Here is a 16,662-nt window from a genome sequence, read left to right on the forward strand (position 1 = left end):
AAAGTGTACAGTGCTCACTTTATATTTATTTTTGATTACAAGTATTTGCACTGTAAAAAAACAAAAGAAATAGTATTTTGCACTACAGAACATGTATTAGGTGAATTGAAATCTCCTTATCATGAAAGTTGAACTTACAAATGTAGAATTGTTAAAAACAAACAAACAAACCTGCAGTCAAAAAAAAAAAATGTAAAATTTTAGACCCTGCAAGTCCACTCAATCCTACTTCTTGTTCAGCCAATCACTCAGACAAACAATTTTGTTTACATTTGCAGGAGATAATGCTGCCTGCTTCTTGTTTACAATGTCACCTGAAAGTGAGAACAGGCATTCTCATGGCACTGTTGTAGCCAGCGTCAGAAGATATTTAAGTGCCAAAAGCGCTAAAGATTCATATGTCCCTTCATGCTTCAAGCACCATTTCAGGGGACATGCGTATATGCTGATGACGGGTTCTGCTCCATAACAATCCAAAGCAGTGTGGACCAATGCATGTTCATTTTCATCATCTGTCAGATCCCACCAGCAGAAGGTTGATTTTCTTTTTTGGTGGTTTGTGTTCTGTAGTTTCCACTTCAGAGTCTTGCTCTTTTAAGACTTCTGAAAGCATGCTCTGCACCTCATCCCTTTCAGATTTTGGAAGGCACTTCAGATTCTTAAACCTTTGATCGAGTACTGTAGCGCAGTGGTTCTCAAACTAGGGCCGCCGCTTGTTCAGGAAAAGCTCCTGGCGGGCCAGGCCAGTTTGTTTACCTGCCGCGTCCACAGGTTTGGCCGATTGTGGCTCCCACTGGCCGTGGTTCACCGCTCCAGGCCAGTAGGGGCTGCTGGAAGGGCGGCCAGCACATCCCTCGGCCCGTGCCGCTTCCCGCAGCCCCCATTGGCCTGGAGTGGTGAACCACGGCCAGTGGGAGCCGCGATCGGCTGAACCTGCAGACGCGGCAGGTAAACCAGCCTAGCCTACCAGGAGTTTTCCCTGAACCAACGGCAACCATAGTTTGAGAACCACTGCTGTAGCTATCTTTAGAAATCTTACATTGGAACCTTCTTTGCGTTTTGTCAAATCTGCAGTGAAAGTGTTCTTAAAATGAACAACGTGTGCTGGGTCCTCATCCGAGACTGCTGTAACATGAAATATAGGGCAGAATGCAGATAAAACAGCAGGGGACATACAATTCTCCCCCAAGAAAGTTCAGTCACAAATTTAATTAACACATTATTTTTTAATGAGCGTCATCAGCATAGAAGCATGTCCTCTGGAATGGTGGCTGAAGCATGAAGGGACATACAAATGTTTAGCATATCTGGCACGTAAATATCTTGCAATGCTGACTACAAAAGTGCCGTGCAAATGCCTGTTTTCACTTTCTGGTGACATTTTAAATAAGAAGAGGGCAGCATTATCTCCTGTTAATGTAAACGAACTTGTTTGTCTTAGCGATTGGCTGAAGAAGAAGTAGGACTGAGTGGACTTGTAGTCTCTCAAGTTTTACATTGTTTTGTTTTTGAGTGCAGTTATGTAACAAAAAAAATCTACATTTGTAAGTTGCACTTTCAAGACAAAGAGTTTGCACTACAGTACTTGTATGAGGTGAATTGAAAAATACTATTTTTTGTTTATAATTTTACAGTGCAAATATTTATAATAAAAATATATATTTTGATTTCAATTACAACACAGAATACAATATATATGAAAATGTAGGAAAACATCCAAAATATTTAATACATTTCAATTGGTATTTATTGTTTGAGAGTGTGACTAAAACTGCAATTAATCGCGATTAATGTTTTTGAGTTAATCACGTGAGTTAACTGCGATTAATCGACAGCCCTACAGAAAATGTATGATATTCTAAGTAATCCTTATAATGCTCCCATGTGGAGTAGGAAAGCAGGGAAATTTTCCCTATGGAAGGGAAAACTGATACCACTTTGTCAAAACAGACAGTGATTTCTTTTGACATTTGATATAGTTTCATGGCAATCCCAGACCCAGTAGAAAATCTGAGGTTGAGTCCTACGCTCTGCTATTCTGTCCTTAATTCACTCCTCTGTGTCTTACTACAGCTTATACCACTTGTTTTTCTTACTTGCAGCCTGAGACCCCTTCAACACCCGTGTGTATAGTATTCTGTCTTAAAAACAGACAGTCTAACAGCTCTGAATTTCCTAGCTTTTCCTTTTTATAAAAACATGTTTTGATTTTATGGTCATGGTTTGACTAGAATTTAGTCAGCTCTATGCAAGATACAATTGTGTAGGTACAACCAAACTTTATGTACTTTTTTCCAACTGCAGGATTTGGTTAAAGTGATGACCCTTTGTCCTATAGAGCATCTGGTATGTAATTTAATCATTCCGGGGGGTTAGAAGTGCTAAATTTGTATTATTTTAATTAACTGCAAATGTCTTCATAGAATTTTTTTCTTTTAGCGAAAGAAGAGTTTGAAGATATTGCAGTTATATATAGACAAGTTTGATGCAGAGGGAAAATACACTTTGTTCAGGTATGCATCCTGCATGAAATGCAGAAAAACATGTCTTGATGCAATTTAATTGCCTAAAGAAAAGGAGTACTTGTGGCACCTTAGAGACTAACCAATTTATTTGAGCATGAGCTTTCGTGAGCTACAGCTCACTTCATCGGATGAAAGCTCATGCTCAAATAAATTGGTTAGTCTCTAAGGTGCCACAAGTACTCCTTTTCTTTTTGCGAATACAGACTAACACGGCTGTTACTCTGAAACCTTTAATTGCCTAGTAACTCAGTCAGAAATCATGGTAACTGCATGTTAGGGGGCTTATTCCTTCACCCACTTACTTCCCTGGTCCTTCTCACATGAACAGAGAGCAACAATACCCAAAGTCCAAAGGTGCAAACAATTTGATGTTTCTTGGGGTGAACTTCCAGCAAACATGATTCCAGTTTCCTTCCTTAGTATCCTCCTTCCCAGCTCTGACACCACAGAGCCTTACACCTGTGTCCCTGTTCCCATTCCTGCCCTTAGCAAAACATGATTCCAATTTCCTTACCCCATTCCCTGTTCCAATTTCCCCCTTTAGCAAAACATGATTGCAATTTCTCCACCCCATTCCCTGTTCCCATCTCCCCCACACACCCACCCCCTCACTTCCTGATTGACTGCAGACTATATAGTAAAACTTGAGTTCTGCTTTGCTATACCTTAACTAATCATGTTCCTGAAATTTAACTAACCAATCCTAACATATTGTAACATGATTATGTACCCAATTATATCCCACCACCTTAATTTAGTTTACACGCAGCAAAATTAATTATACAGCAGACAGAAACAATCACGGAACCAGACAGAGGTTATACAGACAAACAATAACAAAGTGGGAACTATAATGACAAAACAATACAGAAGTGAGGATTTCACATCCCAGCTATTGATAAGTGAGTTCTTGCCAGACAGAAAGCTATCAAACTAAGTTTCCCTTTACATTTTCTAGGCACTTCCCTTTCTCTGGAGGTGATAGGCACTATCAGGACAGGATTGTATTCCTACCAGCCCAATAGCACCTTATTTCAATGTGACTAGTTTGGAATGTGAGGATGTGACCGTTCGCTTCCCAGCTTATGGCTGCCTCTGTTGCTTAGCCGAAGGCCTTAGCCTAAGAACAGGGCCTCAGACTGCCACAGTAAGAGAAGGCCCTTACACCAGCAGACAGTGATTTTGATTCTTTCTTTTGTACCTCTAGAACTAGCCAAGTGATAAGAATACACCTAAATTCTTAGAGCGTAGGCCTTTACAGACAGGCCTGAATATCTGTCTATATGCTAACACTGCATAGGAGCTCACATAGGAGCTACCATGTTAATTTCATGACAATGGCAATTGATTTTAGTTTTCTTGTTACTAAAAAACAAAACACTGAAGCCAGCCCTTTTGTGAACTCCAAAGATTAGGGGTAAAATTCTGGCCCCCTTGAAGTCAATGGCAAAACTCCCATTTATTTCTATGAAGCCAGAATTTAATCTATATTTTTTCAATGAAATGTAATGCAATATCTAGGAGATACTGTCTTTCTCTATTTTACTTTAAAGGTGTTTATTGAAGACAAGCAACCACGCTGGCGTAGAAGGCTATGTTATACAAAATATCAAAAATCAGATTGATTTATCATTAAAGGTGAGAATATTGTAAGTTCCTACGTTAGAAAGTGCTTTCAATACCGTTTTTAAAGAATTCATATAGTTTAGGCTCCACATTATTTATGTATTACATATGAAAATACTGTGTTAAAAGGAGATTTGAGTGCTTGACCTTGCATATTTAAAGTTAAGAAATGCAAGAATTAAAGTTGCCTGTGCAACATTAATTTGTCCTCCTTAAGGTTATGCATTATGATACAATCTATAATTACACAACTACATACTATTTTATTTACAGGCTGAAGTCTGACTTTCTCTGTAGCTGCTGCTCCAAAGCAGGAGTGCACTTGAGTTTTTCAAAGACGAGGTTACCAGATTTTTTTTAACATGGGCAAAATGTATTTTTCCCTTCTTGGAAGCTATTGAACTGTTTCCATTGAAATTTAAAAAAAAAATAGTTTGAGGTAGATACCCAGCATGGAACCATTTTAGTCCAAATGATTAAAGTTTGGCAAAGTTATATAAAAGTATCTGAAAACAAGTTCCGATAATGGGAGGTGTTGGGCAATCTTAGCAGGTGATGCTACTACTGCAATGATAGTATGCACACCCAGCTTTCTAAAGATCACTCTTCTAGCCGATTTAGAAAAACACTTCCGTACATGCTTACATCCCATTGACACTGTTGTCCTGACTCAGGATGCCTTCCTGAATTGGGGCTTTGTTGGTAGATATCCTTCTAATTTTACCTGTGGGTGGTGTTAATATCCACCAGAATAATTAACCACTTCTCTCTGACCCACACATGCTGTGACATGACACTTCATTATAGCATAACAGCAGTAGTAAGATAATGTATGATTGAGATGACTGTTTCATTCCAAGCTGTTTTCAATGAATTCTCCTAAAATTACCGTTTGTGCAGCAGTTTCTCATGCTTAGTCTCAAAAGTATGTTGTTTTCCTTATTGATACTGGGATATCATCACATAGTTCTTTATCCAAAGGACAGAGAAAAGATGCTCTTTTGGTTGAGGTACTGGATTGGGCTCAGGGGATCTGGGTTCAGTTCCTGACTCTGCCACGGACTTCTTGTGGTATCTTGTGCAAGTTGCTTAGGCCAAAGTTTTCCAGTGAAAGTGCCTAAACTAAAAATGGTCTGATTTTTCAAAGATGCGCATGACCTGCTGTTTCCATTTACTTCAGTGGGATGTGTTGGTCCTTGGCACTTCTGAGATAGGCCACTATTAGCTTTGTGTACAAATATAGGTTTAGGAACCTACCTTTAGGCACCTAGGTTTGAAAACTTCTGTGTTTCTCTCTGTGCCTCTGTTTCCCATCTGTAAAATGGTGATAATACTTTTGTACCTCGCCCAGGTGCTGGGAGAAAATGATCATTAATGTTGTGAAGTACTTGGATTCTGCATTGCTGGTGGGAGTTATATAAGAACTGAAAGATCCCTCCCATCAACTGTTCCCATCCTTGCATTACTCACCTACCTTAAGAGGGCATGAGGAATTCTAGAAGGGGCCCAGTGCCTGTTGGGGCCCCAGTGCCTGTAATTACTACTGTTATGCTTCTGGTGCATAACATTTAAAGTAAGTGTGGTTTGATTATGCATAGCCAAACTCACTGGCACACTTCTTTTTTTTTCTTTAATACCCTTATTTGGATTTTTTTAAAATTCAGATTAATTCAATATTATGAGTTAGTCTCAGCTACAAAAAAAAAAAATAAAAATTCAAAGTCATGATTCCCACAGCCACCCATAAGGTAGCCATATTACATACACTAAAATTTGTATTAAATATAATAAGACAAAATACTTTGTGCAAGGGGTCAAGTTAGTTTCAAAGGAACCATAATTTTGAATTTCCTGGTTTATGTATTTAAAATCTCACTTGTAACATTGCATTGATGTCTTTTTGCTTTTAATTTAAAGAGTTCTGGGTCTGGCCTAGTGTGTTCCCAGTCATGTAGGACATCTGGGTCTGATTCCTGGTCCTAGTCCCCAACCTAGTTTGTTAGGTTGTTGGGAGCTATAAGTCCTGCAATAGCAGCATACTTGAACCATGTGACAGAGTGTGCCTAACATTGCTCAACAGTGGCTGAGCCAGTTGATTTAAAGATCATATTAACAGACTCAAAGAATGGCGTGGTTAGGTGGGGCTGGGAAGAGTAGAAATGGGAAGAGAGTCTGATGACTCAGATAAGAATAGAATGGATAGCTTGAGTGGGTGAGCTGGGGAAAGAGTGTGGAAATGTCTGATCTTGAAAAGATTAGTATATTTTGATCATTTTATGGTAATCTGTATACATCTTTTTCCGTAAATTGATTTCCTCATTTTCAGACACTGCCCAGTGGTCATATTGTTATACTACATGATTACACAAAGTGTGAATTTAAACTTTTTCTCTCTTTTTCCCTATTGCTTTCCAGAAAGCAAATGACAGTAAGTGGTTTACTGGACCCCAGCTGGTTTCACTTCTAGATTTAGTGCTGTTGCTTCCTGAAGGGGCTGAAACAGATCTTCTCCAAAACTCAGATAGGTGAGATGTAATCAGAACTAGAGTAAATCTAAATCTGTGTGTATCTGTATGTATGTGTGTGTATATATATAATTTGAAGATTGCCCATATTTTTATTTAATGACAAAGTAAGTGCAACTAAGCAAGTGACTGCTGCATAATCTATGAGGAGAGTATCAGTTTGTCTCAGAATTTTAGAACCAAGGATGGAAATTATTAGTTAAATAAACTAGTTCCTCCCTGTGATAAGGTGCCCCCTGCCTGGGGTGCCCTCCTATGGCAAGCCATTGCATGACATGCACGTCTGCCTCAGTTTCCAACCAGTTGGAATCCATCCATGCAAAGGAATATTGTCTCTTTTAGTGGCAAATTCAAACCCTGATATAAAAAGTCACAGACACCTAAGAACATAAGAATGGCCATACTGGGTCAGACCAAAGGTCCATCCAGCCCAGTATCCTGTCTGCCAACAGTAGCCAATGCCAAGTGCCCCAGAGGGAGTGAACCTAACAGGTAATGATCAAGTGATCTCTCTCGTGCCATCCATCTCCACCCTCTCACAAACAGAGGCTAAGGACACCATTCCTTACCCATCCTGGCTAATAGCCATTAATGGACTTAACCTCCATGAATTTATCTAGTTCTCTTTTAAACCCTGTTACAGTCCTAGCCTTCACAACCTCCTCAGGCAAGGAGTTCCACAGGTTGACTGTGCACTGTGTGAAAAAGAACTTTCTTTTATTTGTTTTAAACCTGCTGCCCATTAATTTCATTTGGTGGCCCCTAGTTCTTATATTATGGAAACAAGTAAATAACTTTTCCTTATTCACTTTCTCCACACCACTCACTATCATATCCCCCCTTAGTCTTCTTTTTTCCAAGCTGAAAAGTCCTAGCCTCTTTTAATCTGTCCTCATATGGGACTGGTTCTAAACCCCTAATAATTTTAGTTGCCCTTCTCTGAACCTTTTCTAATGCCAGTATATCTTTTTTGAGATGAGGAGACCACATCTCTATGCAGTATTCAAGATGTGGGCGTACCATGGATTTATATAAGGGCAATAAGATATTCTCCGTCTTATTCTCTATCCCTTTTTTAATGATTCCTAACATCCTGTTAGCTTTTTTGACTGTCGCTGCATACTGCGTGGACGTCTTCAGAGAACTATCCACGATGACTCCAAGATCTTTCCTAATTAGTTGTAGCTGTAGCTAAATTTGCTCCCATCATATTGTATGTATAGTTAGGGTTATTTTTTCCAGTGTGCATTACTTTACATTTATCCACATTAAATTTTGTTTGCCATTTTGTTGCCCAATCACTTAGTTTTGTGAGATCTTTTTGAAGTTCTTCACAGTCTGCTTTACCTGATAATAAAACATTTCTTTGCAAAATCAATTCAGGTCTCCTGCAAGAGGGCTCCCTGCAGTGCTTTACTCCAGCAGGCCGCCTGCCTTGTGAATCCTACCCCTGTTCAGAGGCACCTCCCTCTAGGAACAATCTTTTGTTCTTGGGCTCCTCCAACAGCCCTCCACTTGAGTCTTCTGCTGAGAGCTCCCTGCAGTGTTATGCTCCTCAGGCCTCCTGGCCTGTGAGTCCTACCCCTGTCCTGCTCAAGGAACCGTCCCGTCCTTGTTTCTGATCCCAGCTTTCGCTGACCATGCTGGTCCTTCCCATCTTCCTAGGGGCCACTGCACAAGCCTTCTTGCAACTCAGCAGGGTTCCCCAGCTCTAGCCAGTCCTTGACAGTTTTCTGGAGAACTCAGCAGCAGCAGCTCATGGTTTCTGCTCTTATGGTTTCCCCTCATGCAGCTCTTACTTAGCTCTTCCTTCAGGGACCTCCCCACGTGTCCCCATTATAGTATTGGCCTTCAGAACACCCTCTGGCAAGGAGTTCCAGAGGCTGACAGTGCATTGTGTGAAAAAATACTTTCTTGTGTTTGTTTTAAACCTGCTACCTATTAATATCATTTGGTGTCCTTTGTTCTTGTATTATGAGAAGTAAGTAACACTTCCTTATTTACTTTCTCTATACCACTCATGATTTTATAGACCTCTATCATATCCCCCCTTAGTCGCCTCTTTTCCAAGCTGAAAAGTCCTAGTCTTATTAATCTCTCCTCATCCAGAAGCCGTTCCATACCCCTAATCATTTTTGTTGCCCTTTTCTGAACCCTTTCCAATTCCAATATATCTTTTTTCAGATGGGGCGACCACATCTACACACAGTATTCAAGGTGTGGGCGTACCATGGATTTATATAGAGGCAATACGATATTTTCTGTCTTATTATCTATCCCTTTCTTGATGATTCCCAAAATTCTGCCGCTGCACATTGAGTGGATGATTTCAGAGAACTATCCACAGAGACTCCAAGATCTCTTTCTTGAGTGGTAACAGCTAATTTAGACCCCATCATTGTATATGTATAGTTAGTTTTATGTTTTTCAGTGTGCATTACTTTGCATTTATCAACATTAATAGCAATAAGAGGTTACTTACTAGTAACTATTGTTCTTCAAGTGTCACCTGTGTGCTAGCTCTTCTGTGAGATGTAGTGCCCTGGCATCGAGCTGCAGAACTATCTTGAATGATGCTCCTTCAACAGAAGAGAGCTCATGCGAGGGTGATGTAATTGCCCTACTGTATATAAGGAAGTGCATCATCCCACAACAGTCTCAATTTCTTCTCCCTAACCGCAGACATTATATAGAAATCTGAGGCAGAGGGGAAGTTGGGCAGGTAGTGTGAGTGCACAGAGATAGTTCTTGAAGAACAAAAGTAACCTCTTTTTCTTCAAGAGAGTCTCAGGGTTTTCCCATTTGTGATAAAACAGTAAGGAGTGCTCCAGCAGGTGGACGGTGGACATGGAGTTCTTCACTAAATATCGACTGGAGCACGGCTTTCCCAAACTGGCCATCAGAGCACGATGCTCAATTGAAGGAGTGGGTCTAGCACAGAACTCCAGGTTGATGCTTTGCTTATCTCTACCAGAGGAACCTGCCTAAGGCATGCTACTGATGTTGTGGTAACTCTTGCAGAATGGGTGTTTAAAGCAGGGGGTTTCCTAGGTGGGACGTAACAACTGTCTGTGAGTATCTGTTCCGTAGTGGGTTCTCCCTGGCATCTTTCTTTATATTGCAGATAAGTTAATGGGTTTTCTAAAGAGTTTGGTCTTTTCAGGTAAAAACTGAGTACTCCTTTTACATCTAGGTAGGCTTCCAAGGGTAGGAATGAGGTCTGGGGAAGAACATGGGGAGGGAAATACATTGAGACAGGTGGAAAACTGAGACTACCTTAAGCATGAAGCTGGTATGGGGCTTCCTGGTGACTTTGTCCTTGTGGGTATAAGGTGGAATGTTCAAAGCACTAAGCTAACTCACCCTCCTAGCAGATGTAATTGCTATTGGGAAGGCTGTTTTAATCACTAAGTGTGTGAGAGGGATTTGCACAAGAAGCTCATAATGAGGGCCTGTCAGCTTTGTTGGGTCAAGATTTAGGTCCCATAAAGCCCGGGGCTCCCTAATTGGGGGGAATTTATTTATCATGCCCTTAAGAAATCCGGAGACCTTAGTATGGAAGATAGGATTCTCTTTAATGTTATTGTGGTGAGCAGATATTGCTGCCATATGAACAGCAATATGAGGAGGCTAAGCCTAAGTCCTGAGACTTAAAGTTTATAAAGTACTCTAGTATTGCATGGGCCCAAGCTCAGGATGGAGTCACTTATTTGCTAGTGTCCCAGATAGTAAACAGTTTCCAGTTTTGTTTATAGCAGGGTGAAGCCCTTTGTGGATTGTAAAAGAATGGTGTGAACCCTCATATTAGTCAGCAGGTTATCCTTCAGGCTGCACGAGGAATATCTCTGGGTTGGAATGCAGAATCCTTCCTTACTGTTGAGATAGGAGGTTTGGAAGCAGAGGCAGCAAGTACAGTGATTCTCTAGCCAGCTGCAGAAGATGTGGCTGCCAGTGACGATGAGGTCACATTGAGGCTATTAATAGGATGTTGGCTCTGTCCAACCTGATCTTTATATACTTGGTATCAGGGGAATCGGAGGAAGACACATAGTAGGAACACATCTAAGGAAACTTGTCTTTGTGTGTACTTGGCATTTGGTATTTGGTGTTTTGTTTGACACACAGTGGTCTATTCTGGTTGTCTCCATATGTGAAATACTTGGGCTAGCCACCACTGGTTTCAAGCAGCACTTGTGTTGATCCAGGAACCTTCATGTTCTTCTTACTGGGAAGGTGAAGAGCTACAGAAGTTCTCCAAAGGGGACTCATGTGGCTCCTCTGAAGGAGTCTCATCCCATTTCTCAGCTAGAGGCAGGTCTTTGCAGTGCTGGTATCATTGCTGGCAAGGAAGGCTTGGGTTGGCACCAGATGAGGAATAGATGCATATGAGTGCTGAGGGAGGGCACCATGTTGGAACGGATACTGGTACTGAGGTCTGTGCCAGAGCTGGTATCTCAGCCTCCCACAGGGCTTTTGTGGAGCCCTGTACATAGGGCCACATGGACTGCTGAAGAGGACCCTCTATGAGATCCTTCCATAATTTCTGGATCTGAGGTGAGGGAAGCTGACAAAGTCTCAAGATTTAAGGAGGGCATCTTCTAGATTCATTTCTGAAGGGGTCAAAGGTACCCCAAGGTGATTCTGGATTATGACTAGAGAAATTGGTATAGGCAGTCAAGCAGAAGAAAAGCATGCAGAATGATTGCCAGTAGGCTCAACAGCAGATCCCCTTTCAGGCCTTGAAGATGTTACTGGAATCTGAACCCGAGAGGAGTCAGGTAATCAGTACTGAGATGTTCAAATCCAGAGGAATTTGGAGAAAAACTGCTTGCCTCAAGAGTGTTCAAGCCCCTTAGGGGAGCAGGAAGGAGGAGAAGGATAGTGCTTCCTTTTTCTTTTGCTCTTCTTGTGGGGAGGTTTCATTGGGCCATCACATGGAAGGTTCTGAATATCAACACAGAGCCTTTGAGTTAGAGTCTAGTCAGTTGGAAGTCAGTGCAGAGAGATGCACTAGGTTGACCTGTATTACTAAACAAATGGGCTGCTGTGTTTTATACCAGTTGGTGTTTTTTCAGGAACAAATTAAATTACTGTCAATCTTAATATAAATCTGCACTCTAAGTGATGAACTGTACATTTCTAATTCATAGGATTATGGCCTCACTAAATCTATTGAGATATTTAGTCATTAAGGACAACGAATACGACAATCAAGTAAGTGATGGTTGATTTAAAAAGCTATCTTTTCAATTTAAAAACAATAGCTGTGCCAGTTCATGACAAAGTTAGCTGCTGCTGCTGCTGCAAAAAAGTCTGTATTCAATATCCAGTGAGAATGTTTTTGTTAATGGTGTTCAGAAAATTATGAAGTTTATACTGGTGAAAGTTAAATGCTTACTCACTATTTTTTCAGCAAGTTTAGTGTTGTTCTACCTCCACCAGAAATCCAGGTCAGCGCCTGTAATTCCAGATAATATCACCATAAAATAAAGTATATAGCCAGTATTCCAAAAATAATAAATATACTTTTACTTGTGTACAGATACTTAGGAAGGGCTAACTTCCACCAAGCATTGTAAAGCTTTTTAGATGGGATCTCTCTACAAACCTTTGAAGTTTTAGAATTGCTTCATTAGTCAAGGAAACCTCTTTATCATTTAGCTTTAAGTGGCATGGAAGAGAATTTATTTTAGTGTCAGGGTGTCTCCCTAAGCATTTTGACAACTCTGCACTGAATAGCTTTTGTTTTTAAACATGTAAAAAAAAAAATCCTGTATTTCCAACTCCTTCTGCAACTGCATTTTTGGTAAATGTCAGTAACTCCACTGGATATTAAAGCCAAATCAGTGCTTCTCAGTAAGATCTGCATTATTGAAATAACATAAGGATTGATATGCCTGTCCCAAATTAGCAAAAAATTGCAGAACATCTTAAACAATAGATATAAATTAAAAAAACCAAACACTCATAATGGAAGAGTTATTTATTCTCCTCAGGTTTCCAAATCCTTCAACTAAAACAATATGAAATAGCTTCCTGGTACTTTCTAAGTTCACCGAGACCCTGCAGCAATGTTAATATATTTTGCATAATATACCATGCTGTGAAATCCCAACTCCCCATGTCAAGACAAAGATTTTCAAACAAAGCAGATGATATTTTGGCAAAAAGGGGTTGGGAGGGAAATAGGACTAGATTGTAGTGCTGTAATTGCTCCTGGCAAATATGTTTTATTGAACTACTTTCTTAGGATAAATTTTGCTCTCTCTGAGAGGGAAAAACAGTACATTATTTCCTCCTAAGGGCAACATGTTTAAGATTGTACGCCATTCTGATTTTGCAGATAGCTCTGCTGCTCTGGTTGTGGTCAGAGTTTCCACATCAGTTTTTCTGACGCCTATAGTCTGTGTTTAATCCATACCTCTGCTCTTATATTGACCTCTCTTTTTTGCATACCCTGTACCTTTTTCTGGCTGGCTACTTCATTGCTTTACTAGATATAGCCTGGAATGTTTCATGCATGAAGACCATTTACTAAACTACCTTACACTGCAATTTCAGACAGAACACTATGTCTTAAATAGGTATAAGCAGGGAATCAATACATTTCTCTCATGCTTTGATGTTTGAATGCAAATAATCTGGAAATTGTTACTATAGACAAGTGAAACCCTCCATCCTATTGTATTGTCCTAACTGAAATGGAAAACAATAAACAGCATAAATGGTAAAGTATTTTATAGCCATTTTGGTGGTGTTAACCTATGGTGTAGGTTGGAATTGTCAAACAATATTTTTTTAATATGTTCTCTTTAAGCTCTAACAGCTCCTAGGCAATAGCCTGAAAGGGAGAAACAATGCACCTCTCTATATCTGGATTCTGGTTGTTTACAATTTTATATAAGTGGTAGAAGTTTTTACTCAACTTCAATTTAAAGCAAGATTTTACGATGTCAGAAAGGTGATGAACTGTTCAGCTTTATCAGCAGGCCCGTGACTTATTTTTCTCTCTCTCGTCTGAAGCAGTCAGCAATATTTGTTATTGGCTGTGCTATTTCAGATCAGCCTGGACCATGCTTATCATTCAACTGCTGTAGTAGCTTTTCAGTGTAATGTTTTATGACTGACTGATCCGTTCTTGTATGCAGTCACTCCCATCCAGCTGCATCTAGATGGATCCATGTTCTTAGATAGCCAAGGAAGCAATTTATATTTAAATTTCACAACTGGCTTAACATCAGGTTGCAGTTCTGAGCAGCTGAACTATATTTCTTTAAGTGCCATAGCTTGCACAGCTTAGCTTCAGTATTGAAGACTGAAGAGCCATTGGAATTTTACATGTTTAATTTCTTACTGTACTCCAGTACTGAAAAGGCCACTTATCCCCATAACAAAGGCAACTGTTTTCCCCAAATCATTAGTCACCAACATTCCTGCAATTCATAGAGTTCAACAGTTTTTTATAATCAACCAGGTCTCATAGTAAAGGCTTTATTTTAAAAACTATTCCTAATATAAATACACCTTTCCTTCAAGCTAGTTTTCCTTGTTTCCTAATGCCCTTTATATAGGAACCTAAAGTTGGGGAAAGTTCATTGGTCACCTTGCAGATTCTAAATTAGTTCCATTGAAGGGACATGACTGTAATGCTGCCTGTAGTGATTCAAGAATATTAATGCCAGCCTCAGGCAGAGACTGTTAGGAACCAAGGCACAAACCCCAAATTAGTTTTGAGTTCTATGCTTAGATTTCATCTACAAATTACCAAGTGTAAATTACTTAGGCACAGTAATAGCCTTAATATGGAGTCACAGATATTGCCCTCTGTTACTCCGATCTGTCTCGCCACCCAGGTGAGCCTACTTTTGTGATAGATGGTTCCTTACACCAAGAATCACAGAAATATTCAGGTTACTCTGAGTCCCAAAGGACCAGTCATTTACCCCATGCCAGTTGCAGCTTAGATCTCACACCAAAGACAACACTTGTAGCCAAACTATATAAAGATTTATAAAATAGGAAGAAGAAACCAGAGAGTCATTTAAAAGGTTAAAGCAGGTAAAGTTATACACAAATGAGTTACGATCCTAAGTTTCAAAAGGTAATACAAGCTTCTGTAATCAGCAAATATTGTATGTCCTTTAGGGCTAACTCAGGCTAAGCAGCTGGGGATCTTTTGCTTTTACCTAGAAACACTTTGCCTCCTACCCCCACCCCAGAATTCAAGCAGCATAGAGATAATCAGCTCCTTCATGTTAGGAATTTTTATCCCACTCTTGCCATGTGCTTTGAGTTGCAAACTCAGCTGATGGGAGGAATCCACTAGCATGAATCATCTTCACAGCAGACAAGCGAGGGAGAGAGCAGAACAACAAATATCTTTTGTCCTCTTTAACATGCCACAATAGTTTGTCTAGTGTTGATTGACCTTGCTTGTTGGGAAGGATGTAATGCCTTCTGTTGATAAGCCCTTCATGCTAATTAACATCTCTCTCCTATCTGGTGATTTCCACAGTCACAGGCTCACAATACAGCCACTCAAACATTACCTGACAATATGGGATACAGATGTTATAAGTGAGATTAATGCATTCAGCAACCCACAAGCATTCAATAAAGTCTAAAAACATTCTTATAATTCTAATACCTATTTTAACAATTCTAGCCCACAAGTGAGGCAGACTGATTCCAGATATGTATTTGTTAGTGTTCAGTTGAGACATGGGGACTCTGGTATGAGTGGGCACTGGTCTGAGCACTTCCCAATGACCTTTTAAGAAATTCCATTTGTTTCACTGTTCATACATTAGTGGTTTCACCAAAATCTACATACCAGTACCCCTAGTATATCCTATTCACAGGCAAAAAATTGTAATCTGAAGTTAATCTGTAAATATTTATCACTTTAATGTGGTTGGGGAAGGGAACTTTGAGAACATTATAGTTCTGTAGTTTTTGGGTCCTGTATCACCACCAGTCTTCAGACCATATTTGGCCTTTAGTTACACACTATTATATTCAAATTCTGCTATCAGTTACAGAATTTGGAGTTATATAGGTGTAAGTGAGGTAGACTTTGTGTGCAATTAGAACTTAATCATGGTGTATCATTGGAGATGTAGTCCAGCTGGGGAACCCATCCCATAGAAAAGAATGGGGACATGAGGAACCTGAACTACAATTCCCATGGAGTATTACAACATTTTTCAGTTTTTGTAAATTAATTTTTTTGAACCACAGTCAATTTTCTGTGGCAAGTAGACACTTTGTGAAAAATTGTCAAGTCAAAAAACAAGTTCTGTCAAAAAAATGTTTTGAAAGAAAAGTCTTGACCAGCCCCAATTGTAATTTCATGTTTTTCTCACTGACTTCAGCATCTGATTTGCTAAGTTTACCGTAAAAACTTTTTTTTCCTACCAGCTAATTTTGATATGCCACCTGGATTTTATAGTCAAATAGATTTTTTTTTTCTGGCTCATGCAACATCATCAGGAATAGATTCTGCAAGTCAAATTATGCCCTTAGCTACCTTAAAAAAACAACAATCCAACTATTTACAATACACGTTACTAACAGAGCTGTCCCAATTCATCACCATGTTCATTTGCTAGTACAGTACGTTGTATCCCCATCCCCTACCCTTCAGCTGTTTGTCTTTAGATTGCAAACCCTTCGGGATAGGGATTGTTTGTACAATGTCCAGCATAATCAGTGCACCCACAAAGCAGAGTTTCACAGGTGTTAGCTTATGGCAGAATCTGGCTGTGTAGTGGGTACTTAGCTAATAATTCTGTTCATGTTTGAATTAGATTAGAAAATAGCTTATTTTCTTAGCTGTGTTGTTTCTGCAGTGGCAACAGGAGTAAAAGTAGGAAAAAGTGAGCAGATCAGACTTTTACACACACAGGAGTCCAAGGGCTTGTCTACACTACCGCGCAGGTCGAGCTAAGATACGCAACTTCAGCTATGTGAATAGCGTAGCTAAA

At 39.8% G+C, this 16,662-nt stretch overlaps 1 protein-coding gene across 2 annotated transcripts in view; it reads left to right on the plus strand.

Moving 5' to 3' along the window:
* The window catches only part of GLMN (glomulin, FKBP associated protein), a 45,099-nt gene that overhangs the window by 23,853 nt on the left and 4,584 nt on the right, over positions 1-16,662 (plus strand). For both annotated transcript variants that reach the window (XM_077823953.1, XM_077823954.1), the window contains exons 12-16: positions 2,305-2,346; positions 2,440-2,513; positions 4,079-4,163; positions 6,567-6,676; positions 11,827-11,890. In XM_077823953.1, the coding sequence (XP_077680079.1) occupies positions 2,305-2,346; positions 2,440-2,513; positions 4,079-4,163; positions 6,567-6,676; positions 11,827-11,890 (375 nt within the window). The remainder of the gene's footprint in view (positions 1-2,304; positions 2,347-2,439; positions 2,514-4,078; positions 4,164-6,566; positions 6,677-11,826; positions 11,891-16,662) is intronic.

This window comes from Eretmochelys imbricata, chromosome 8 (genome assembly GCF_965152235.1).
Source record: "Eretmochelys imbricata isolate rEreImb1 chromosome 8, rEreImb1.hap1, whole genome shotgun sequence".
Lineage (NCBI taxonomy): Eukaryota > Metazoa > Chordata > Testudines > Cheloniidae > Eretmochelys > Eretmochelys imbricata.